This window comes from Quercus suber, unplaced genomic scaffold (genome assembly GCF_002906115.3).
Source record: "Quercus suber isolate HL8 unplaced genomic scaffold, Cork oak 2.0 scaffold_357, whole genome shotgun sequence".
NCBI classification, from domain to species: domain Eukaryota; kingdom Viridiplantae; phylum Streptophyta; class Magnoliopsida; order Fagales; family Fagaceae; genus Quercus; species Quercus suber.
The window spans coordinates 523,996-549,649 of NW_027069809.1; the positions used below are offsets into that span (position 1 = coordinate 523,996).

A 25,654-nucleotide genomic window follows, 5' to 3' on the forward strand; every position below is an offset into this window, starting at 1 on the left:
AAGGGTTCCAATCCTTGTTGTCTAACTAGGCATAGAGTCGTCCAGGGGTATCTCTTCAAGCTTCTCGACTGGCTCCGTTGCGCTCCGGTGCTCTTCTATGCTCATGGTTTGGAGGTGGTCATCCATTTCCATCATGGCTACGTAGCATTCGCGTGCGGCAATCTGATTTCCACGTAGTTCTCCGACTCCGTATTCCGTTGGGAACTTGATCATTAAATGATAAGTTGAAGTCGCCGCCCTCCATGCATTGAGGGTGGGTCGCCCTAGGATAGCATTATAGGCGGACGAATGATCAACCACGAGGAACGTTACGTCCTTTGTGATTTGCTGGGGGTAGTCGCCTACTGTCACAACCAACGTGACCGCGCCCAGCGAGAACACCTTTGCCCCTCCAAAACCGACAAGCGGGGCGTTCGTTGGAACCAGTCGTTCCCTGCTGATTTTCATCTACTAGTACGCCGGGTAGTACAAAATGTCCGCCGAGCTGCCATTGTCGACCAGCACCCGATGCAAGTTGTAGTCCCCAACCTGTAGGCTGACGACAAGCGCGTCGTCGTGCGGGTGGTGAAGGCGTTGCGCGTCTTCTTCCGAGAACTCGATAACGGGGCTTTCCCTTCGAGCTACATTTTGCACTGGACCCGTCAACTGGACATTTTGGACCATCCGGAGGTACGTCTTTCGGGCCCTTTTGGACGGCCTGGTAGACATCCCTCCTACAATCATTCGTATGTCACCAACGGGAGGTCTTGGACGGTCATTGTCTCGTCGGGGAGGGTGCTCAGGAGGTGCTGGATCCGTTCTTTCCTTGCTTACGAATTTCTGCAGTTTCCCTTACCTTATAAGGGCTTCGATTTGCTGCTTCAAGTCGTAACAGTCGGCTATGTCATGGTCGTGATCTCGATGAAAGCGGCAGTACTTGTCTCTGGAACGCCTGTTAGGATCCCCTTTCAGCTTTCCGGGAAAGGTCAGAGCCCCTTCGTCCTTAATTTGCATTAGGACTTGATCTATTGGGGCGGTCAGCGGGGTGAAGCTTGTGAATCTCGCTCCCGGAGGTTTAGGACGCCTTTCGTCTCTTCGGTCTCCCGTTCTGGGCCTCTTTCTCCCTTGGTCTGGTCGTGCATCTTCCTGCCTTTCCCTTTTTCTCGGCTTCTCTTCTCGGGCCTGCAATGCGTCCTTAGCATTCATATACTTAGTAGCCCTGTAAAGTACTTCCGACATGGTCTTCGAGTCGTTTTTGTATAGGGAGAACAAAAACTTGCCCTTCCGCAACCCATTTGTGAAGGCCGCTACAAGTATTTTGTCGTCGGCTTCGTCAACCGATAGCACTTCCTTATTGAAGCGTGTTATGTAAGATCGTAACGTCTCGTCTTCTCTCTGCTTGATACTCATCAGGCATGCCGTGGACTTTTTATACCTATGTCCCCCAATGAAGTGTGTAGTGAATTGGGCGTTTAGCTCCTTGAAGGTGCTGATAAAGTTGGGCGTCAGCCGGCTGAACCATATCCTTGCGGGGCCTTTGAGTGTTGTGGGGAAGGCCCTGCACATAATCTCATCTGCTACCCCCTGAAGATGCATCAGGGTTTTGAAAGTTTCCAGGTGATCCAGAGGATCCTTCACCCCGTCATAGCTATCTATATTCGGAATGCGGAACTTGTGGGGCAGGGGGAAGGAGTTCACGGCCACAGTGAAGGGTGAATCGGTACGATTGACCAGATCGTCAAGATCACTGAAGACTCACCCCTTGAGGGCGTTCATCATGACCTCCATCTGTTCCCTCATTGCCTGCATCTCGGCGGCAATATGTGGTGGAGTCGCATCCGTGAGGGATGGCATGTTCACATGCTGTCTCTCCAGCCTGCTTGGGGCGTGGCTGCCCTCAGGTCTTTCCTGATTCCTGTTTGGAGTGCTAGTTCCTTCCTGATCTTCTGGTCGGTCATTTAGCGCTGCATCCTTCTGGCGCAGCTGTTCCTCCAAGTCGAGGTTCTGTTTGGTGAGACGCTCCACGGCGGCACTGAGGGTCCGAACTTGTCTCTCGAGGGCAGTCGTGGGTTGTTCCTCTCCTTGTACGTCATTAGTAGTCGCCATTGAACGAGTGAGTACCATGCAACCCTTTAGTCCAGGAAACGATAGTATGGCTTAATTACGACGTCGTTGCGTTCCCCACAGACGGCGCCAACTGATGATACCGAAAATATCAACAATGAGTTGCACAATGCTCGTACCCTTGAAACGACACCTGCACAAAGAAAGGAGGACCTAACAGAGAGCACCGGTGTGGTGCCAGCCAAATACCCTCCGAAGGTCAAGTTAGAACTTCTTTCAACTCTAGAGTGCTAGAGAGGGGTTAATTATGCGTACCTTGATTTGTGAGGGTATTAGGGCTTTTATAGTAGTAGGGGGTTGACCTTTCTTCCTTGGAGCAGAAGTCTTTTCCATATAGGAATCCTTATGAGCGCAGATTGCGAAGTCCTTTCCTTATAGGAATCTATCATCAAGCGTGGCAGCCAAGTAAAAGTTTTATTGGGACCGTCGGCCTCCTACCCGTCGGCTTGTCTTGTCCCCTACCTTGATAAAAGGCCGTTAGCATTTCTGAATATAACTGGCCCTTAAGCTTTTCCTAAATTTCCGTCAGCGTGTCTCCTTCCGTCAGCTTACCAGAGTCTCTAACGTCTGTCGTGACTGGCCCGTCAGCCAGAGCAGAAGGCTGACGGCTTGAGCTCATGGTACTTGCCATGATTCTCCCTTATCAATCAACAATCTTCCCTCTCAATTTCAAGTGTTGTCTAGGACTTTGATAACTGTCGATATTCACCTAGTTTACATGCTTAACTTATGCTCTCCCTTCTCTTATTGTTATACGTGTCACAACCCATTTTGCCATTTGTACATAACTAACTCGTGATTGAATTTATGCCTCTAGTATTGCTTGTCTTAACATACGCATTCAAATACCCAAAAATTAGATACCTAAATTCAACACCAAATATGTTATCTTCCTTCAAAATCAATTCAATTTAATTTTATAACTCATTAATCAATGCAACCACGTAATTGAGTAATTTAAGATAGAGCACCTCTCCAAAGCCCAAACAACTTTGAACAATTCCAATAACACAATTTGTTCCACAACTTGTCAAGGTAACAAATTATAACATGTGAAAAATAAAAGCAGTATTGATAAGTATGCCTTGATGTCCAGGTGAAAATAATTATCCATAGCCAATCACACACAACATCATATTAATATGATAGATTGTTTAACTATTTTTTTGGATAAATATGATAGAGCTTATAATATCCATCTCACAATGATTGTTGTTATCATCCAATTAAGACACTAATTAATTTTTAGTATAGATAAGTTCGAACTCTAAATTTCTTATTCATCGAACTTGACTAGAATTTTTTTAGAATCAAGATTTTAATTGTTGATTTAAGTGGAATCCACTAGATTGTCTTACCCTTTTTTTTACAATGGAAAATTGTTTAACCTGATATTAGATAAACAAAATTCTTTTAAATATATATGAATCTAATTAATAATCCATTTAAAAAAAAAATTTGATTGTAAAGAGGTTTGACAATTTTTTTAATTTTTAATAAAAATAATTTCTAAAATAGTTTTATCTCTCTCTCTCTCTCTCTCTCTCTCGTAAACAAACAGGGAAAAAGAAAAGAAAAGCAAGTTCGTTCAAATTAGTTAGAGCCAGACGTGTACGTTGTCGCATAGTGTTCCCGTTTTCGCAATCAGAATTCCGAAAATACTCTCAAGACTCTAACGTCAACCCCTCTCTCTCTCTCTCTTTGGAGTTTGAACTTTGACCCTCACGCACTGACTCGGATCCTCTCCTCCGATTCACGAAAAATTCGGTGTACCGACCCGAACAATGACCCGATAATGATTTCGGATTCGCAGCAAGCTTCCTAGAATGGCGGAGCAGAGAATCGAAGAGAAGAAGATAAATAGCTCAGCAGAGGAAGAAGAAGACGAAGCCGAGAAGAGGAAGAAAGAAAAGGAAAATGTAGATCCAGAGCTCTTCAGCTGCTTGCTTCAGCCTGTGACTTCCGATTCCGATTCCGATTACATCTCCGTTCGCCGCTTCCTCCTCTTCGGCAAGGCCAATTCCGGTGTTCTTCGCCGTAAAGTAAGCTACTTCCACTTCATACATATATGTGTGTAATTAGGTTTTGTTAATTGGATCTGTGTTTGAATTATGGAAATTTTTATGACTCTGTGTATGGCATTGTTGGATTTGGTATAAAAAAAAAGATTTGATTGATTTCTAATCTTTGATTTTTGCATTGCATTTCCGATTGATCGCAAAGTTCATTACCTTTTGAGCTGCGGTATAGATTCGATTTTTGTTTTGGACTTGTACGGAAGTTAGCAAGATTTTTGAAAGTTTGTTCTAAATTGTGGAATATATGCATTGGATTTTTTGTTGAAGGATTGGAGATGCAACGGAAAAGGCTACGTGGCGTACCGGAATTTCATAAGGCGGCCCAGGAATTGGGAGACTTTGCAGTCACCAAGCCTCCAAGGCACTCCTGGAAACAGGTATCACTACTTGAATTTTCACATTGTGAAGTGAGAATTTTGCCCCTTTTTGTAAGAATAGGATTATGTTATGCTGTATAAGTATTATGCTTTGCTAGAATAAGAATCGTTTTCCACAATCGAGATTTAATATTTGTTTAGTGACAATGTTTCTAAGGAGGGATTTCTTGTATCTGATTATATCATATGTTGGATTTTGTAACCTGATCATTTCTGAAGTATCTGTTTCTATTAGTATCCCTAACTAAATAGGTATCATTTTTTTATGAAATTTTGAATGTCTCTAATGCTGACTAAATTCTCAACATTACTGTAACTAGGATTGTGGGGGGGGGGGGCGGTGGGAATCTCAACGAGAAAACAATCTAGAAGCTATCATGCATGCTCGCCCACAATGTAACTTAAAAAATAAAAATAAAAATTGTGTGAAAGCAAAGGTACTCAGTAATTACAGTCATTTCTTTGTTTGCATTGCCAACTGAAAGGAAGTTGTTATTTACCTGCATCACAAATGAGGAAAGAGTCAATAAAACCTTTAATGAAAAGTTAAGAAATTGAGATATACACCATAGTTATATACAAAGACAAGATAATACAAAGCCACCAAAGCTAAATATAAGAATATTGAAGCTGACATTTGTTAAAAAGAACAAAACAATTTTCAAAGGGGAATTCAAGCCTATAACAACTTAAATGAAAATTTTGATAGAATTGAAAACAAAACAGCTGAAAGCTTAGCACAGGTAATAATTCAAAAAAGGTTTCTGACAGCTTCATTTAGATCAGTCAGGCTAGCTTACGCAACAAAAAAAAAATCTTAAAAATTTAGGTCTAATAAGAAGGATCTTGAACATACAAAAACATTGTAATGGTTTGTAGCGAACAAAATTATTGACATTAGTGTATACTTACAGGGTGAAAACGTATACATAATTGTGAAGAAACTCCATATATTACTCGAATGCAAAGTCCTTTTGATATCTCCCATACTCTCACAGTTTTATCCATCGAGGATGATGCAATGTACTGATTGTTTGATGAGAAATCGAAATCTGAGAAAATGCTAGTATTTTAGAAAGATGTGATGCCAACGATGAGTGCAATACTTGTACCCAGTTTACTACATTGCATGTACACCTCCATTAGTCCTACATCAACAGTAATAATTCAAACCCAACATATAATTATGTACAGGATTATAGATTTTCCATGTTCACAAAAGGATTAGAATCCCATACCTCATATGAGTAAAACTTAGATACAGTTTCTTAAGTGTCTTAGGTTCTCCAATTAAATTTAACCATGTGGTTTCATTGACCAATGACCTACATGGCTGAATATAATTGTCCTCCAAAAAGATAATATCGTTTTTGTTGCAATGGTCAATACAAACATGTGGTTACAAACATGTGGTTGAATTCAATTGGTAAACCTAAAGTACAACACTAAAGGAATTGTACCAAAGTTTTTCCCACTTCATATTATGTTCTCCAACGTGTCATTAATATTATCTAATGACATCATGAAATAATCAATGGAATGTAATCTAGTAGGCCTTAATGATTAACACTTATGGACCAAATTTCAATATTCCATTCTTAACCATGGTAATTTAATCAGCTGTCGCGCATCTGCAAATAAAAACTCCTAACATTGGCAAGAACAAAAAAATTTAACTTTATTGCATGCTGCAAAAGGGATGGATATGTCTGCGTAAATGTGCAAAGGAAAGGTAATCCACAGGACCACAGATCATCTGTTCCTTTTACATGGGTGATAATCTTTGAAGGCACCAACAACAAAAGTATTTCTCTGTTATTTCCTTTGTTTTTGAGGTTTACATGGTGCACAGTTGTGGAGGATAGCCTTATTAGCCTATAGATCTCTCTCAGGTAAATGACCCGCACACCCTATAGGACACCCCTAACTCACCCACCATTCCATCCTTATGGAGAGGGCTCGTTTGGTAACGTTGTTCTAGTAACGTTGTTTGTATTTTTTGGAAATACGTGTGGGTAAAAAAGTGTGGAAATACGTGTAATGTTGTTTAAAAACTGAAAATTGTTGCTCAAAATCACATACCATACCAAACGGCCCAATGTGCCAATTTAGCCCAAAAGCCTTGAGAATACCCATAGGGCATTAAGTTTCAACTTCAATAATTTAAAGATTGCCACGACAAGTTTTGGCAGCTTGCAAAAGAGTACCCTACTACCCCAAGTTTTGCTTGGTGAAGAAAGGAAAGTGCTTAAGCCTAGCATTTCTATATTCAGTTAATTTTATCAATATCCTAGTTATATTGGTTCTCAAGTCTTTGTCTATCTATATTTTATCAGCCTGTAGACAAGCATATGCCACCGTACAATATAAGAAAAAGACCACAGAAACAATACCAGTCAGTCCAACCTGTGACATCTTTGGAGTGGCCTTTTAATTCCTTGAGGACAGAAGGTGGCTCTGACACTGTGCATACTGTCAAGGTTCCATCTGACGCCCCATATGCAAGCAGATCAGAACTCATGTGTCCAAACTTCAAAACCGTAACTGCACATTAAGCTAATCAGATTACTTTCTATTAAGCTCAACTATATGATGATAGGCACTGACACAACCAGTCTATGTTACTACTTGGGGGGGAAAAAACACCAAACAAATATTACCAGAGGCTTTGCACTGATCAAAGATGCAATGCATTCCTACAAAAGAATAGGCAGGTTCAGTCCCTCGTTGACGTGGGCGATCAGTATCGCTTGCATTTGAGCTAAAACTTGTTCTGCGACTTGAATCTAGATTGCCATTTTGCACATCCTATAAAAAGAAATATTGTATGCCATCTATTAGAATGACATAAAAGAAGAATAGGAAGGAAGATAGAATTCAGCTATTGCATTGTCTCAAGTGTTCCTCAAAGAACCTCCCAATTGTTTAGTTTGAGATTTTGTTATTATATAGCAGGTTTCTGTAACTGTTGTAAGCAGTTGTTACTGCCTTTCTTTGTAAAGACTTTCTTTTTTCGATTGAAGCAAAAAACCACTTTTATAATCAATCTAATTGTCGTAGATAATAACCTCCTCCCAAATCCCAATTAACAAAAAACCAGGTTCTAAGTATCAAAGACAATAACTGCAATGTTGCAGTAACATACTCTCAAGGTCTCATATCCTACAGTCAGAATCCAGTTCAGTGAGCTAAAAAATGTGCTCTCTCATAAAATACATATACATGAATTTATATTTCTTAAGAAAAAAAAGGTAGCTTTGTCTTATGACTCTTATCACTCACTTAAGACCTTCTAAGGAGGTAAACATACAAGTTTCAATTAGCATGTGCATAACCCATGTTGAATAAATATGTATTGACATGTCTCCATGGGTCAATATGATACAATAGATTAGTAAGATGACTAATCAGATCATAATTTCATTATCAAATATTTACAGATGCGTGTCCACATGCATTCCACTGTGGCTGGTTCTCTCCTAACATAGGTACAACTTATGCATCACTTCAACATACCATGCTGAGTAACACAATTTACTAGAGTCTATGACCCAGTTACTGATTTTTAACATTAAATTATCAATATAATGCTATTGAAGATAAGATAAATAAGTGTAGGATAAAGAATGACAATCCATAAAAGAAGTTACATAATCCAAACATACCCTGCTAGAACTCCAGCTCTCTGCCTCATACAAATGGGAAAGTGGACTTGAAGGTGGAATCCATCGCCCACTGATGCATCAACCAGTAAACCATCCTGATGTCAGAATTGTATGAAACATAAATTTAAAATAGCATACATCTTAGAAAGTTTCATAGACATAAAAGTGCTTCATAGTTTTGACTATCAGATAGATGACTTTATTGATAGGTAAATACAAGACAGGAGAGTAGTGTTTTAAAAAACAAATGAACTTGATAAAAGAACAGGAAAAAAAGAAGAAAGAGAAGAATCCACCAGTTCTAGTGGTCATACAACAGATGTAAGTTTGAATTCATCACAGGAGCTTGAACACTGTCTTCACAGTAACTCTCAGTGCAAGATAAAAAGAATTAAGGATTTTTTAAGAAAATAACTATAAAACTCAGACTATATTATTAGTTAGGCAATGTTTCAAACTAATTTGGTTTCTAACAAATCGAGTCTTTTGGACTCGATTTTGCTGTACAAAATTGTACTGGAAGTCGAGTGTCTCAAACTCGAGTTTGGAACTCGAGTTCTCTGGACTCGATTTGCAGTGAGCAAAATCGACTCCTCTGGACTCAATTTGTCTAGAAACCAAATTAGTTTGAAACGTTGCCTAACTAATAATATAGTATGAGTTTTATAGTTATTTTCTTAAAAAATCCAAGAATTAATCTCAACGGGCTTCTAGTTAATCCCCAAAATACCGTTCATCCTCTATCACACTAACAACTTGCCTCATACACCAAACCAAATACGATAATATATAGCCTTGGTACTATTGAAAAAACTGGTGTAAGAGAAGACCTGATTAAAAATGATACAGATAAAAAACACTCTTAGTGGGAGCAATAGTGCCCCTCCCCACCCCCCTTTTTTTTGGTTTGTTTCTAGGAGAGCAAAGTATGATGCATCAAAACATTGAAATATCTTGGATGTTAATGAATATACATCTTGACAAATTTCCAAATTAGGGATGCTTGTGAGCTAATATTACTGTAAGTTAATATTATCAAATGTTAAATAGTTTAACATGACACAGAATAGCAAATTCATCTTTTCATAGCCCTGCCATATCACATTCTGACCCGGCTATTATCACATCCTACTTTCGTATCCCATTTCCATATTGCTTCATAGTTCCTGTCTGACCGGTGGCATTTCTACACTGGTCCACCAGGTATTCAATTTCAGCACCGGGAGGATTATTAATAAAACATTCTTTGACAGTGAGGTTACCTCTATGGACCATGATCACACTGGTCAGCTCATCTTCTGTGGGGATGGACAGGTGTGCTCTTTTCTATACATCTTGTATCTTTTTGATCCATTGCACTCATGCGTTCTTCTTTTGACATTATTATTGGGACAATACATGCAGGGATGTATTTACTCAGTTAGTATGAACTCTCACACAGGAGCATTATCCCGTTCTCATCGCCATCGAAGTAATGGCAGGCGCAAATCTCCAGTCACAACTGTGCAGTACAGAAGTTTTTCCCTGCTTGCTCATGGCCCTGTGCTGCTGACATGTACTCAAGATGGAAGTTTGTCTTTTTTCAGGTCTGGTCATCTGATTTATGCCTTTCACTTTCAAAGCCACATTTGGTTATGGGTATTTCAATGAGATTCCCATATTGCGCTGACCCTCATTTGGGGCATGGGCATGGAGATCTCAGTCCAGTTGATATGGGAATAGTGTTAACCAGATTTTGAGGTAAAATCATACCAAAGGGTGGACATGGTATTCTGATTCCCATACCCATGGGGATGAAAATGAAAGCAGTTCTTTTATGTTTTGATTTCACCCAAATGAAGGAATCAGAATACTTAGTCTAAATGCACCCCAAAAATCGTCATTAGAATGAACAGGTTGGAATAATGGGAGGCATGGTACCTATCAAAATAATAATAATAATGGGAGGAATGGGTATCTCATCCCAAATGAATTCCTATAAACCAAAATGGGGCCTTAAGTACTTATTGTGAAGCACTGCTAATAAGGTTGGGATGTTGTTGCAGCGTTGCTTTGGAAATACAAGGTTATTTGACTCTTCGATGCTCGCTTAAGTTAACTCCACGAATACATAGCATTCGAGCTTCCTTCTGTCCCCTGCTTTCCCTTGAAAAGGGGGAATACATAGGTTCGTATGTCAAGATCTTACTAGTTTTTACTTTTATGGTTTGAAGGGCCTTCCCAAAATGCTGAGTTTCTAAATGTGTGACATCACTAAAGAGGAAATAATTTTTTGCTGCTGTCTCCTCAGGCATTATAAACTCTCTCTCTCTCTCTCTCTCTCTCTCTCTGGGGGATAGTGGGGTGTTTGGTTCTCTCAAATTTACATGCTTCTCGTCTGCGTCATGATTTGAATCTAGATTTTTTTCTCAACCTACTTCACCTAATGCCAACTGTGCTGGAACTTGATGGTACAATATCATAGACAGTGTCACTGAATTTTGAGGACAGCTTTATTTGACAACAGCTTCTAAACTTGTACTGAAATTAAATGCCTAGTCTTTATGAAACACATTTAAAAGTGACCATTCATGTAAAACGTTTGTACTACTGATTACATTTTAGCATGGTAAATTGAAGAGGGATTGAGAAATGTCATAAGTCATTTATGGAAGTTTGTTGGTATCATGACGTTGAAACTCCAAAGCTATTAAAGGGCGATAAGAAATCATGAAACTGAGATTTTCTTTAGATTTGGATGCTTAACTTCAATCAATATGTGTTTCGCATGATCATAGAGATGTGTTTGTTCTTTGCTGATGATTTGATTTTATTGTGACATGAAGTTTCTGGTAGTGAGGATTCAAATGTCTACTTCTACGATTTAACTCGGCCGAAGCATACATGTGTAAACAAGCTACAGGTCAATCTTATTTGCAATTAATTTTTAATGGCCAATTATAATTATCAATCAGCTTTCAATGCTTTCAACCTCACCCAACCTATTGTCGCTGCAGGGTCATCGTTTTCCAGTTATAGGTGTTGCTTGGAACCATGGAGAGAACTTATTGGCTTCATCTGATTTTTATGGCATTGTTATTGTATGGAAGAGATCAAAGACAACTTAAAATAAACACACATTATACAGGGATAGAAGTTTCAAAACACACACAAAAGGCTGGAGCAGAACAGAAGCTTTGTTTGATTATTTTTCTGCTTTTGTGAAATTTGTATTGTATTGTTAATTGTAGCAGTCAGAATAGGAAACCGAGTGCTAATCATTTAAACCCATTTGCATTGTTCAATTTCCCTATTGAATATAATCTTCTTTATTTTTGCTAAATATTGAATATAATCTGATACTAACGCTGTGTTTGTTTTGGCTTCAAATGGTTTCCGGAAATCATTTTCCGTAAAATAGGCTGTTTGGGTGCGCAAGGAAAATTAGGTCAAACGGAAAATCATTTCCGTTGACCGTAAATAAGCCTTCTAATTACGGAAAACCATTTCCGTTTTTTTTTACCTTCAATTCACTTCCGGAAAGAGAGAAAGAGAGAGAGAAAGAAGGACCAGACGCGCAACAGGGAGAAAGAGAGAGAGAAAGGACTCAGACGCGCACCCAGACCGCTGTCGTTGTCCCCTCCACGCGACGGTGAGAGAGACCGATCGCACCCCACCGAAGACCGATCCACCCAGATCGATCGCACCCCACCGAGATCGCATCACGCTCTTTGACATCGCCTGCGAACCCCGAGCTCCAGTTCGACGATCACACCGCGCCGCTCGATCTCGCCTCCGCTCGATCTCGTCGTTTCCCATGACCGATCTCATCGCCCATGACCGATCTCTCCCTTTCCATCCATTTTTGATCACTCTCTCGTCCTCGCTCTCTCAGTTTGACCGAATGTGGATTTGATCGAATGGAGTTGTTGTGATTTTTGTTTTTTGAAGTTTATACGTTGAAATTTCTATTATAAAATTTGTTTGGGAACTGAGAAAATGGGTAAGAAAATGTGAGAAAGTGTAGGAAAATAGCATTTTCAGTATGCAACCAAACACATGAAAATATTTTTTAGAAAATTTTTCATAATGCAGCCAAACACCCAGAAAATATTTTCCTTTCCCGAAAATACCATTTTCGGAAAATAGATATTTTCCGAAAAATATTTTACGACAATCAAACACAGCCTAAATATTTTATAGTCAGATTATCGTAGCAATTACTGTATGGTTTTCTTGCACAACTTTCTACTTAGATTAGTGTTTTGTGAAGGTAAAACTACACTATTTGTCCCTGAAGTTTACTTTGTATGCAAATTGGTCTTTCAAATTTTAATTGAGCGCAATTGGTCCTTTACGTTTTCAGAATGAGCAATATAAAGGTCTATTTGGATACCGCTTATTGCTGAAAACTTGTTGCTAAAAATACTATAACAAAATAATTTTTAAATATATGAATAGTGCTGTGGGACCCAGTTTTAAAGTTACATTTGCGATTTTTCATACTTGCGGGTCTCGTAGGGAAAAACACAAACGCCTGTTGCATTTGCTATCCAAACTCACACTAAGTTTGTTTGGCAAAAATTATTTTTGTCTAATTTACTTTACTATTTAACTTATTTTTGCTACCATTTATGAGCTCTACTGCACTATTTGATATTATTCATGGGTCCTACTGTACTATTTTAGCTAATTTTTACTTTTATCTACAGTATTTTCAACAAAAAATTTTCAATTTTAACAAAATAAGCAAATTTCAAACAAACCCCAAGTCTTTCTATTAACTTCCGTTAGTAGTGTTGCTTACGTGGCTAACGGAATAATAACCTATCATTTTCTCAATGATGTGGCATTTCTTTTTATTTAAAAATTACCAAAGGAAATTACATGTAAGAAAGGGAGAGAGTGATTGAACACAAGGTTTTTAGACCCGAACTGAACTGGGAGGTCGAACCTTGAAAACCAGGAATCGGGATGAAAACCGGGTTTTTAAACATAAAGAATCAGATTTTTTCTTAATTCCATGAACCCCTAAAACTGGAATTGGATTGCATGAACCGGTGGCAAAAACCGTGCAGTCTAACCCCTTAGCAATTTTTTTTTTTTTATTTTATAAAAAACAGCTTAACACAATTTTATTTTACTTAATTAAATTATCCATCTCTTACAAGGAATAAAAAAAATTATAATTAAAACCCTTCAAAGATATTCAACTTTACTTTAAAAATTAATCATAAATTTTAATATTTTCATGGTTATTATTTTATTTTATTAACTTTCTTATCTAATTATTAAATATATGCTTGAAAATCATTAAATTTCCCTCACATATATAGATATATTGTCAATTTTGCTAGTTTTACAAATTTAATATCTATATTTAGGCTTTAATTAATTATTAAATTAATTATGACGTCATCAGGGTTCGACTCTGGTTCGATTTCAGTTCGACCTCAAAAACTTTGAACATCTTCCTTTTACGGTTTAATGAACGATCCGGGTCTGAAAACCTTAATTGAACAAACTCAAGCCCTAGCTACTGCCGACGATGCCACTGCCCTTCGCTGGAGATGGTGGCCTATTTCTTCTTATACATCCACCGCTGTCATTGTTAATCTGCCAATCGTGGCATATTTCTTCTTTGATCTTTTTTTCTTATGCTTCCAAACGTCCAGTGGCTGCATCTCTGATAATATAGTAAGTGCTCTCTAAAATGTCTTTCACGCAATTTATTTCTTTTTTTTTTTTTTTTTTGGTTGATAAAATTCCCTTGAATTAGTTCACTGAGATGGAATACATACTGCCTGACAGCCTGACTATAAGCTTAAAGCCTTTGCCAGTAAGCGTCTCAAAAAGTATTTGATTTATCACGTTTAGGCTTAATCAAACCTTCTTCTCAAAAAAAAAGCTTAATCTAACCTCTTCTTCAGCATAGGGCAGAGGCATCGCCGGCGGCGACTAGGGCTTAGGTTTGTTCAATCTCTCTCTCCCCTTCTCTCTCTCTCTCATGGGTTTGTGAATCAAATTGCAAATGAGTTTTAATTTGGTACCGAGTTAGGACTAAGTATTAAGATTTGAATTGAAACAGATCAGATTGCTTGTAAATTCATTTGTAATTTTTTAATTAAAAAAATGACAGATCATTATTCTGTTAGCCATGTAAGCAACACTACTAACGGAAGTTAACAGTAGAACTTATATTACTTATTCTGAAAACTTAAGGGATCAATTGCACTCACTTGAAACTTGATGAACCAATTGCGCACACAATGTGAACTTGGGAGACCAACATTGTAGTTTCTCTTTTTGCAAATCCACGGTTGGATTACATGTTATTTAAGTGTTGATCATATGTTAATTTCACACCATTTATTGCTATCTTTTCCAACTCATTATTTCATCAATGTGTATTACATGAACAAGTCACATGACTCATTAAAAATATTATATAACTAAAACTATACATTGATAGCCTCTTTAGTCGCTACTTAATATATTAGTGTAAGATAATTCTAAACATATTTTGAACTAAACTTTTTCCTTTATAAAAAATTAAATGTTCATGGTGTTTGTCCCAAGGGTGGCTTTATTCCTACGGCTACTAAAGTCAGCTTCCACTACAATTTCAAAGAACATGCGACTGCAATCAGTTGTTAATATGATTCTATTGTCCTTCTAGGAAACGATTATCACTATAAAATAAAAATTAAACTACTTTAAAGTAATATCAATAATATGAAAGTGATTTCAAGGAAGATAATAATAATAATAATAAAAGTAAATTTTAGTTAACTACTGTGAGGTTTTGACTAATGTCAGATACATCCAAGACAATTGAAAAATAACCAAATTGGTCCTTAAATATAAACGGGTAACGCCATTTATACCTTCTACCTAAAATAAATTTATACTATAGTTTTTCATTTCTAAGACTGCAGCTTTTCATCATTTCTTGTTTTTCCTAATGCCAATAAGTGCTCTATAAACCAAAAAAAATGTTAACCCAGTTTTAGTCTAAGCAAAGAGACGCAGCATTCACTAATAAAAATATTTCAGATTAAGCAAAGAAAAAGAAGGCTTCTGTGAAAGTCTTGACGAAGAGGCACAAATTAGGTTTTTTTTTTTTTCCAAGTACAAAGTTCTTGATATTACAATATAGCTAAAATATCTAGTGATTGAAGCATTATTAATTACTTGAAAAATAGTTGATTTAGTTTTTGTTGATAATTTTAATATGTTCTAGTTTCTTTTGTAGGTTGCGGTTTTAACCTTACACTTAATGTCTATTATGAACTTAATGGAAATGAGAATTTAAATTTAACCTTGCTTTTTTATTTTTTATTTTTTATTTATTTATTTTTTACTTGTTACTTCTTAAGTTTGTGATAGAAGTATTTTTTGTTGTTTATGTTATCATAGGAATGTGGAAGTGGAACATCTTATGCATAACACTATTTAACCACTTGACATGGTTGTATTGTCTCTTTCTACTGTTAGACAAAGTCATGAATTATACTATCTATATGTACTTAATAAATTTGTGAAAGAAGTGTTTTTTGTTGTTTATATTTTCATCATAGAAATGTGAAAGTGGATTCTCTTATGCATAACATTATTTAACTTCTTGACATAGATGTGTTGTCACTTTCTACTGTTAGACAAAGTCATGAATTACTTTATTGGAAAGCCACTTTACTAGGGAGAGAAGAAAAAATAATGATTGGTTTTAAGAATAATCGCTGAAGTTGAAGATCAAATTGATATTAATTATGACATTGGTAGGAAGAACAACAATCCGTTGTAGTCTAGTTGGTTAGGATACTCGGCTCTCACCCGAGAGACCCGGGTTCAAGTCCCGGCAACGGAATATTTTTTATTTTTTAAATAAAACATACTATTTTCAACGGTTAAATGGCTGGGCTAGGTCCATCATGTATATGGGCCCAAAAAAGCCCTTGCATTTTTCTACTTCATTTTATGGATTGAATGGCCTTCCAAGTGGTCATTCACCTTTTCTTTTTTACTTTTTTTTTTTTTTTTAATCTCTTTTTCAGACAAAGAGATGAAATGGAAACCTATACTGTTCGAGTATTGTATTGATGCCATTTCCACCATTATCTTTCCAAAAGTGGAAAAAAGGATCCTTTTCCTCTCCTATCCAACTGAGTAATAGCCCAGCTGTAGTGCACACATAATGCACAGTGCACATATTTTTGTGCTTCCCTAGAGGTTGCTGATGATTGTTACTTATTCTAATTCCCTTGGAAAAATGATGAATTTATATTGGCGATCCCGTAGGGTTTTAAGGCTATGAATAAAAATGGAATTGAATATGAATAAGTGACAAGACATGAGTATTGTCACTGGTATATTCTAGCAATTACGATACATGTTATACTAGTGGATTTTCTCACCCTTGGGAAAATTGATGAATTTATATATTGGGAATTCCCTTAAGGTGTATTTGTTTGGAAGTGAAATATGGTGGATGGAAAATTTTAGAGAGAAAATGAGAATAAAAACTTTTTTAGAGTGTGTTTAGTTGAATGGGGAGGAAGGAAAATAAGTGGTGGGGCGTAGGTGTTTTCTTCCAAGATCCACTAAAAAGTTTTCTTCCCAAAATAGAAAGAAAACTGAAAGGAGAAAATGGAGTTGCTTAATGGATTTTGTCCAATTCATTTCCCTTCTTTTTTTCTTCTCTTTTTTTGTGCATTCGTGGACAGTTGCCTCTTCCTTTTTTCTTTTTCTTTTTTCATTTCATTTCGTGGATGTTGCCTTTTTTTTTTTCTTTTCTTTTTCTTTTTTTCTTTTTTTTTTCTTTTTTTTGATTTCCTGGGCTATAGGTGTGATAGTTGTTTTTTTTTTTTTTTCTTCTTTTTTTTTTTTTTTGTTTAACTAGACATGACTTTTTTTTTTACATGATTTTCATTTTTTAATAAATTGGGTGATTACTTTTTTTTTGTCACTTTTTGGTTTTAATTGGCCATCATTTTTTAACAAGAGTGTATGAGTAAATTTATACAAACTCACTTTTTTCATCCCTCTACTTTTCCACTCCCAACCAAACAAAAATTAGAGAAATTCAATCTTTTTTATGCTTTCACTTTTTTATTCTCTTATCATTTTCTATCTTCCAATTTTTTCACTTCCAACCAAACAAACCCTAAGTTTTTTAAGGTTGTGGTTAAGAATAAATGACAGCACATGAGTGATGTCATTAATATATTATAACAACTAGGGACACATGGGGATAAGAATAAATGACAACACATGAGTGATGTCATTAATATATTCTAACAAGTTAGGACACATGTCATACCAATTGACTTCCTTAAAGAGAGTCGGTGGTTAGTTAAGAGAAACAAAGGTCGTTGAATGAGGTGGGAAAAAAAAAAAAGTTGAAAGGGAAATGATGTATTAGTTCTGTTGCAGCTGGTACATTCAACTTGCAGCTGTGTTTTGTCTTAGTTCTGTTGTTCGCAGCCCTTTTTAATGAAGAAATTTTCATAATAGTCTCAAGCATTAGATGGTTTTTTTTTTTTTTTTTTTTTTTCATATTTTATGAATTATCCTAAAAATAAAGTATAATAAAGGACTACGTATTCTTCAAAAACACTCGCAGGAATATGCCAATTAGTGGCTTTGGATGTCCTATTCTGTTACAAATCTTCTTGCCCAATAGTGCTTCTCATGGACTCCCACGCATCAGAGAGAGAGAGAGAGAGAGAGAGGAAAGAAAACAAAAGGAGAGATTGATCAGAGGTTCTAAATTAACATTTCATACATTTGCAGGTTTGACCACCTTAAGGTCCAAGACAATATATGCCACAGTAGATACATGAAAAAACCCGTATCTATTGCTCTTAAATTAAGTTGTGAATACCCTTGACTATACACGTTCCTAAGCACAAGAAACTTGAGAGAGAGGGAGAGAGAGATTATGTTACATGATTAAGGACAACCAAACATATCCTCGACCTTCTAAGTAAAAGGTGGAATCATCCTCTAACCAAATAGATACGACCACAGTTTTTTTTTTTTTTTTTTTTTTGATAAGATGACCATAGGTTTTTTTAAACCCTCTCACCCGCAAATACTGTGGTGCAGATACAGCCTCCGTATTTGCTTGAAGCTACACATTGACTACAAGAGAAAGAAGCTCCAGTTCCTTCTTTATAATTCTACCATATGTTTATACACACTGTCACCTCCGACGCCGTTTTGTTTCCACCTGAAAATATCATAATCACACATCAATATTGATGACATGTTCCCCTACAGGACAATAATATTGTTACTCAACACTAGCTTCCAACTACTTAAAAACATGACATGTTTGAAGTATTTCATTTTGGATATATACATCCTTCCTCTCACAACATGAGGATCCTACACAGTTGTGAGGTTCGCACACTGATTAAAGAGGGAGGATGCAAACATCTGATATATGAGCTCTTTTTTGTAGGAGGGGTGGGGGGGATTTATATTCCCAACAGGCAAACACCATCATGTTTAACTGCCATTAACATTCATTGAGGAACCTCCCCTTAAATTCTGAGCTTTATATTCATATAGAATAACCCAAAATTAAAGAAGGTAATAATTACCCTTGAATTGAAGCATCCTTCATACCCTGCCTATCTACAATATTCCTCAGTGTTAGTTACATGTCTTCAAAAAAATAATTTGTGTAGAACCATTGAAATCAATAGATAGATGAACATATTCAATAACATCTCATCTTGGAGATGCACATTTTCAGCCATAAAGCTTACAACAGAATGAAAATAAAAATGCTGTCAAAACTTAGTGAACTTCAATGAATGGGAATACCTTTGTATCCAAGTGTCTCGAAGCGGTATGAGAATTCTGCAACTTCTTCTGACCTTCAGAGGAACAATTTTCACAGTAGAAATGATCAAGTCTTTTTGCTTCCTCCGCAGACATGTTGATACACGCAGGATGAAACCTGAATTAAAAACAGTATGCTGAAGATCATATATGTTCTTAAAAAAGGAAGAAGAAAGATGATAGAAAATAGATGTAAATGTAAATCCTCCCAGGCTTATGCAAATAACCCTAAGCCTCAAACATGGAAGCTCTTCAAAGGCGATAGCAACAAACCTAATAGCATAAGGCATGCCTATAATGCTCAACTCAACATTGCATTTCCGAAAATTAAAATTAAGACCTCTTTTCATTTGAAGAATTTATTTGACAATCCATTTAATCTCAACGGATAAAAGTAATGCATGCGTACTTCACAAAAATATTCTCCTCCTAAATATCAATGGGGGATAATTGATTAATTTCTACAATACTTTGTTAGAGGAAATGTGAATAGATATATGGAGTTATTCATGGCTTTATAGCATAGCAACATGGTAATTGACTACTAACACTTTGTAATCTTCCTATTGAACATCTTTCACAATTAATTTTTAACCAATAAATGAATTATTATTAACCCCATCAAAATTGCATGTGACCCACATAGAAAACCCTAAATTGGCAAACGGAGAATCACATGAAAGAAGCCAAAAAAAATTTATTTGTTATACTTAAATATATAAGTATAGTATAAAACTTAAGTTAAAAACAAAACAAAAAATATATATTTCAAAACAGAACCTTTTTTGACAAGTAATAAATTTTATTAAAAGGGTGCAAATATGCGTCTGAAAATATTTTGTACTATAAAAGGCATAATAACATTATACCTCCTTTCTTTTTTAAACATGTGAAAAGTTTCAATTATATAACATCAAAAGAATTCAACTTACCAATCACTACAGCCTTCACACTGAACCATTAGGTCATCAGGGTTGTAAGGCATCTCACACTTGCAATACCTGCACAATATATAAACTAATAAACTAAAAGAACTCAAAACCAAATAAAGATTTTGAATCAACAACTATAAAACTCAGAAAACTCATGTTGCAAATATCAGCTTATTCTTTCAAGACACAGCTCTATCATAGTGAAGATTAAAGCATGAAATTCGCTAAATAAGTAACAGTTTAAAGAGTACATACTCAATCCCAATTAATCAATACATAGCAGTTTATGATGGAGATAAAACACCCTAAGTCACATGAATTTGGGTACGAACGTGGGGACTGCAGGTACAAGTCCAAGTGTTGGGCTCAACAATTTTCCAAAACAATTCCCTCTGGTAGCCATAACTTACCCATGGCATGTCATGTCAGTAAGGGTACAACAAGGAAGAGAAGGACCCAGTAGATACAATTTATCAAACTCAGCTAGCAAGTAGCATAGATATAACAGAATACGCAAAAAGTAATTCAGCAAAAGCAACTGCAATCTTGAAATTTACATTTCATTATTTGAAAGGAGAGGAGGGTAAATTTTTTTTTTTTTTTTTTGATAAGTAAGAAAGTAGGGGAAAATTTTTCATGGGGATCATTAGCTGAAAGAAGAAAAATAAATAATTTAAATTTTTTTAAATAATAAAAAAGTACCAACTAAAAGCAGATCAAGTAAAGAATTTTTTTGCTTTTTAAAAAAAAAAACAGGAATAACAAGTAATTTACATACACCAACTGAAAATAATTAAATTTCCAGTTCACTAAACCACCAAATTCACATGAAACTAGCATTTTTAGTGGGAAGTACTATATGCACCACTAATATTTTCAACATCATGCACCGTTTAGAGATGCCAAGAGACAACTACGAGTAATTTTATGCATTCAAAAGTTGATTATTGAAATAATAATTTCCTTTAGTCAATGGTACATAAAATCAGTCTTTAACCTACCTAAGTAACCTAACATATCAAACACAAATGTGTTTCTTACTCGGTTGCCCTGGGACCATCCTCTAGTAAGATAATGAAATTAGCATATGGACATAACAGGAAAGGTGGAATTTTTTGGACATATCTTAGCCTTGGGATCTTAAAAGTGAAGAATCTACTCAAAAGAAAACAAAACATCCCTCGTTGGAGTTTCAAGTGTAAGGTAGATGGAGGACAAAAATCAATTAAATTGATACTCTTGGTCCCTACTACTCCAGGTCTTCTACTGTTCTACATCTGCTAAATAACAGAGACAGACACGGTGCACGTTTCATATTGTTCCCACAGCCCCACTATCAAAACTTTCTAACCCAACTTCATTTTGCTTCCTCAGATTTTTTTTTTTTTTTTTTGATAAGTAAGAAAGTAGGGGAAAATTTTTCATGGGGATCATTAGCTGAAAGAAGAAAAATAAATAATTTAAATTTTTTTAAATAATAAAAAAGTACCAACTAAAAGCAGATCAAGTAAAGAATTTTTTTGCTTTTTAAAAAAAAAAACAGGAATAACAAGTAATTTACATACACCAACTGAAAATAATTAAATTTCCAGTTCACTAAACCACCAAATTCACATGAAACTAGCATTTTTAGTGGGAAGTACTATATGCACCACTAATATTTTTCAACATCATGCACCGTTTAGAGATGCCAAGAGACAACTACGAGTAATTTTATGCATTCAAAAGTTGATTATTGAAATAATAATTTCCTTTAGTCAATGGTACATAAAATCAGTCTTTAACCTACCTAAGTAACCTAACATATCAAACACAAATGTGTTTCTTACTCGGTTGCCCTGGGACCATCCTCTAGTAAGATAATGAAATTAGCATATGGACATAACAGGAAAGGTGGAATTTTTTGGACATATCTTAGCCTTGGGATCTTAAAAGTGAAGAATCTACTCAAAAGAAAACAAAACATCCCTCGTTGGAGTTTCAAGTGTAAGGTAGATGGAGGACAAAAATCAATTAAATTGATACTCTTGGTCCCTACTACTCCAGGTCTTCTACTGTTCTACATCTGCTAAATAACAGAGACAGACACGGTGCACGTTTCATATTGTTCCCACAGCCCCACTATCAAAACTTTCTAACCCAACTTCATTTTGCTTCCTCAGCCAAAGGCAGATAATGTAGATTAGATTTAATTAAACACAATCCAAGTAATCCAATAGTTTAAGCCATACCGCCATTTGGCTTCCAAGAAAAAAATTGACTAAAAGAAACACAATACAGATATTTAGACCCAAATTCAACCACGGTGATGTTGTTGTTCCTAATTTCATTAAAAATACATCAGAAATTAAACTCCAATCAAATACTTGCATTCACTTAAATTCAAATTTGCCCCAAACAAGAGAATAGATAATCGATTTGCATACCTTTTTTTTTTTTTTTTTTTTCTTTTAGAACCTAGTCAATCTTTCTAAAGAATAGCTTGTAAAACCTATAGGCAACTGACCCCACCCGCTAGAACGAGTTGCCAGGTAATCCAGGGGCATTCACCCGGGACGCGGTAACGAGTTTATGCTCACGCCCAGGAGCATGATTCTAGATTTGCATGCTTATTCAACTCATTTCTAACTGTTCAATTCAATTGGTTAACCACTTTTATCCCAATTCACTTAACAAACAAACAAAAAAAAATAAACAAACAAACAAAACAACAAATTAGAGAGTTAATTAACAAAATATTAGCCATTCACTTAAAAAAACACACACACAAACAAACAAAAACAAGAGCAAAAAAAAGTTAATTAGCAAGATACACAGCTAAAAGCAAAGCAAACACAAACAGTAACAACAAAAATTCAAAAAAGCAATTGTTTTTTAAGAAATTCGAAAAGGCTTACATACACGGCGACACGGTCAGGATTGAAAGCACCAGTAGAAGAATTGTACTCGAAACGACAGAAGAAGTCGTCGTTTCCAACGGCGTCAAGCTTCGTGTAGCTCTTGAAGCTGTGCACCGTGCACTTCCCTTCAATCGTGTCGGCGCTCTGCAAATCGTAGTGGTCCGATAGAAACACCTCCTTCGATCCGTGGAACTGTCTCCGGCCGCCGATCGACTCCTCCGGCCGGTAATACCACCTCACGTGAACCTTCACGTTGGTGCCGCGACCGTCCGCTTCGATCCGCTCGATCTTCGCCACGTACGACGGCTTCGCCGGATCCGACGGCCGCATCAGCACGCAGTCTCCGGCTGTAAAAACCAAAAAACAAAAAATTTAAATTTTTTTTTTTTTTTTGGTTTTAAAGATGTGTTTGTTTCTCGGGAAAATTTTGTTACCTTTGACGGTTTTGTTGATGTGCTTGACTGTGTAAGAGTCAAGGGTTCGCCTCGGAGCTTTTGGTTTTGCCATTGGAGTGCTTTTTGTTTGTCTGAGAGCGAGAGAGAGAGAGAGAGAGAGAGAAAAGATATTGAGAGAATTTTGAGCGAGAAAAACCAGGAAAAATAATAATTAATTATAAATAACGATTTTTTGTACTATTTTATTTCTTTTTAGGAGGGGTTTGATTCAGTGCTTCGCAGAGTACAAAGTGGGCTGGTTAGTGTGAGTCTGTGACACTATTCATTTTATTCTCCCTGTTCTTTGCTTAAGGACGAATAAAGAAAAATTGTAAATGATGGTGGTTACATGTGAAAAAAGAAAAATAATTAAAAAAATTGAGAAAATTGATATTTTAATTAAATATAATTTAATATGAGGTATTTTAAAAAGTAAGTAGGTAAAATAGGGGGAAAAAAGTTCTTTTCAAGGGGTGACTCTAGTTGGAGTCCAAAGGCTCAAATGAACCTCTAATTGGCCCCAAAAAATAATTTTTTAATTTTTTTTTTTTGTTTTGACCCCCTAAAATAAAATTTTGAATACCTTGATTTTAGATTTTATTTAAGCGCAGCTAAAATTAGTTTGAATACAATCCTTTTAACAATATCTTGGCTTTTTTAAACACAAAAAAAATCTAATGACAAACCAATATTATCTAAAATATGAAGAAAAAAAATTAGAAAAGTGTTACGTATACAATATTTTTACAATAAATTATAGGTTGTTAGTTATTATTGGTTATAATTTGAATTTATCATTAAAATTACTTTTTTGTCTCACTAATAACAACCTCCCACTTAGAATTTGTTATGAAAATGTTATGGAGATAGCATTTTTCAAAAAATTAATAAGCCTAGCAAAAGAAAAAAAAAATTGTTAATCTTAAACTTAGGAAAAACTCATTTAGATCATAAAAAATTTAAAATAAATCAATTAAATAGAAAATTAATGGATGAACGATTGTTTGACTGTACACATTAAAAGAGACATAAATCGTAAGATTGATAATGAAGATATCATGCAACAATATCAAAATATGAAATATCATAAAAGATAATTGTAAAATTTTATGTATTTAATTTTTTTTTTTTTGTGATATAAATATATCTAAGTTCTCTTTTGTTTTACATTTTGTATAATTTATGTTTATTACCAAACCCTAGAAAAAAAATATTCTAATCACCACTGATTTTTAGGTTAAAATAAACAACAATTTTTACTCGAATTTATGCAAATGTCGGGTTCTTAATTCTTAATACATGGATCGAGAAAGGTGGGGTAGGGGTGGTAAATTAAAGGGGAAGATAGGGAGGATTTGGTTGGAGAGTCAAGAAGGGGGCGGTGAGAAGCCACGTCAGTGTCGATGTGGATTTTGGGTTTATCTAACGAGATCATATGTATTGAATGGTATCGTAATTCTGAAAAGGAAAATCTAGAGCACCATAGAATCTGTACAAGTGCAACTAGGATGTTGGGATGGGATCCTGTGTGAAGAAGCAGCATGTTTATTTTTGCTAGATTCTTGTACGAACTTGCCCTTGTATTTCAATCCTACCATTTATGCTTCTTTGCTTTCTTTTCTTTTTCTTTTTTTTTTAGGTTTGGCATTTATTAATAGACAATTTTATGAAACTCTTGATATTACATTTTATAGAAAATATAAAAAATTGTCAAAAAAATCAATTGTTTTTTTCTTTTCACATCAATTTTTTAAATATATATATATTTCATAAATCAATACTCTTAGAGTATTTATTAACTTTTCCATTTTTTTTTTAATCTAAGAATAATCAACCTATTATGTTTTGTATGATATGAAGAGCTACCTACCCTTAGTGGATGGGGGTGCCCTTTATCCCAAGAGCGAGGGGGCAAACTGAAACAGAATCCCCTTCGACTTCCTTTAAGAGTTCATAAGAGAATGAAATGGAATTGAATGATCATAGGAGAATGGAATGGAATGTATTTAAGCAAGAGAAATGAATGGAATGAAATGAAATGAAATTAAATAAACTTGATTGGATGTTTTTAAATAAATGAATGAAAATTAATAGAATATAAGTAATCTTGTTCGGGAGTAACATAAAGATAATGGAATGGAATTGAATCATTTTATGACATTATTACTATTAGACCCCTATTTTAAAATAAATGATTAAATATATAGGATTATTTTGGTAGTTTTAGTAAAAAATTCATTAAATCTAATTTCATTTCCTCACACTCCTCCCAATTTCAGAAGAAATGAAAATTTGAGGTTTTAAGGGAATAGAAATGAATGAGTTCCCTCCTATC

At 35.6% G+C, this 25,654-nt stretch overlaps 4 protein-coding genes and 1 non-coding gene across 7 annotated transcripts; 2 read left to right on the top strand and 3 right to left on the bottom strand.

The window, feature by feature from the left end:
* Positions 1–450: 450 nt before the first annotated feature.
* Positions 451–2,085, bottom strand: LOC136061843 (uncharacterized). Its single transcript, XM_065760199.1, has 3 exons — positions 1,739–2,085; positions 836–1,414; positions 451–697 (listed from the first exon to the last, which is right to left on the bottom strand). The coding sequence occupies exons 1-3, from the start codon at positions 2,083–2,085 to the stop codon at positions 451–453; spliced, it is 1,173 nt and encodes a 390-aa protein (XP_065616271.1).
* A 1,585-nt stretch (positions 2,086–3,670) lies between these two features.
* On the top strand, positions 3,671–11,545 carry LOC112009841 (uncharacterized). Its single transcript, XM_065760200.1, has 7 exons — positions 3,671–4,145; positions 4,449–4,558; positions 9,339–9,537; positions 9,628–9,809; positions 10,269–10,390; positions 11,049–11,125; positions 11,220–11,545. The coding sequence occupies exons 1-7, from the start codon at positions 3,930–3,932 to the stop codon at positions 11,328–11,330; spliced, it is 1,017 nt and encodes a 338-aa protein (XP_065616272.1). The 5' UTR covers positions 3,671–3,929; the 3' UTR covers positions 11,331–11,545.
* LOC136061846 (uncharacterized) lies at positions 4,942–8,352 on the bottom strand. Of its 2 annotated transcripts, none has more exons than XM_065760207.1 (5): positions 8,224–8,352; positions 7,219–7,366; positions 6,965–7,102; positions 5,471–5,610; positions 4,942–5,058 (listed from the first exon to the last, which is right to left on the bottom strand). In XM_065760207.1, the coding sequence occupies exons 2-5, from the start codon at positions 7,250–7,252 to the stop codon at positions 4,960–4,962; spliced, it is 411 nt and encodes a 136-aa protein (XP_065616279.1). In that variant the 5' UTR covers positions 7,253–7,366; positions 8,224–8,352; the 3' UTR covers positions 4,942–4,959. The 2 variants fall into 2 exon arrangements, 1 of the variants encoding a protein (XP_065616279.1); XR_010623705.1 differs by having other exon boundaries at positions 4,960–5,058; positions 6,952–7,102.
* A 4,451-nt stretch (positions 11,546–15,996) lies between the features above and the next one.
* TRNAE-CUC (transfer RNA glutamic acid (anticodon CUC)) lies at positions 15,997–16,069 on the top strand. The gene has a single exon. It is a non-coding gene; the product is annotated as a tRNA-Glu (tRNA).
* A 1,892-nt stretch (positions 16,070–17,961) lies between these two features.
* LOC112009820 (chromatin remodeling protein SHL-like) lies at positions 17,962–23,476 on the bottom strand. 2 transcript variants are annotated; one of them, XM_065760205.1, is made up of 6 exons: positions 23,320–23,476; positions 22,887–23,232; positions 19,986–20,054; positions 19,036–19,171; positions 18,810–18,843; positions 17,962–18,433 (listed from the first exon to the last, which is right to left on the bottom strand). In XM_065760205.1, exons 1-5 carry the CDS (start codon positions 23,390–23,392, stop codon positions 18,829–18,831), a joined length of 639 nt encoding a protein of 212 aa, XP_065616277.1. In that variant the 5' UTR covers positions 23,393–23,476; the 3' UTR covers positions 17,962–18,433; positions 18,810–18,828. The 2 variants fall into 2 exon arrangements, with proteins under 2 accessions (XP_065616277.1, XP_065616278.1); XM_065760206.1 differs by lacking the exon at positions 18,810–18,843 and having other exon boundaries at positions 23,320–23,473.
* Positions 23,477–25,654: the final 2,178 nt, after the last annotated feature.

Coding starts and splice junctions, on each gene's coding strand:
- LOC136061843 (XM_065760199.1), bottom strand. CDS start 2,085: ATGGCGACTACTAATGACGTACAAGGAGAGGAACAACCCACGACTGCC. Junction 1,415..1,738: donor ATGATGAACGCCCTCAAGGG/GTGAGTCTTCAG, acceptor TGGGGGACATAG/GTATAAAAAGTCCACGGCAT. Junction 698..835: donor CAAATCGAAGCCCTTATAAG/GTAAGGGAAACT, acceptor GATGTCTACCAG/GCCGTCCAAAAGGGCCCGAA.
- LOC112009841 (XM_065760200.1), top strand. CDS start 3,930: ATGGCGGAGCAGAGAATCGAAGAGAAGAAGATAAATAGCTCAGCAGAG. Junction 4,146..4,448: donor CCGGTGTTCTTCGCCGTAAA/GTAAGCTACTTC, acceptor TTTTTGTTGAAG/GATTGGAGATGCAACGGAAA. Junction 4,559..9,338: donor CAAGGCACTCCTGGAAACAG/GTATCACTACTT, acceptor ATTCTGACCCGG/CTATTATCACATCCTACTTT.
- LOC136061846 (XM_065760207.1), bottom strand. CDS start 7,252: ATGCATTGCATCTTTGATCAGTGCAAAGCCTCTG. Junction 5,611..6,964: donor CCACTCCAAAGATGTCACAG/GTTGGACTGACT, acceptor GCATTTTCTCAG/ATTTCGATTTCTCATCAAAC. Junction 5,059..5,470: donor TATGTATACGTTTTCACCCT/GTAAGTATACAC, acceptor TTTGTGATGCAG/GTAAATAACAACTTCCTTTC.
- LOC112009820 (XM_065760206.1), bottom strand. CDS start 23,392: ATGGCAAAACCAAAAGCTCCGAGGCGAACCCTTGACTCTTACACAGTC. Junction 19,172..19,985: donor TGTGAAGGCTGTAGTGATTG/GTAAGTTGAATT, acceptor TTTTTAATTCAG/GTTTCATCCTGCGTGTATCA. Junction 18,434..19,035: donor CGAGACACTTGGATACAAAG/GTATTCCCATTC, acceptor TGATATTTTCAG/GTGGAAACAAAACGGCGTCG.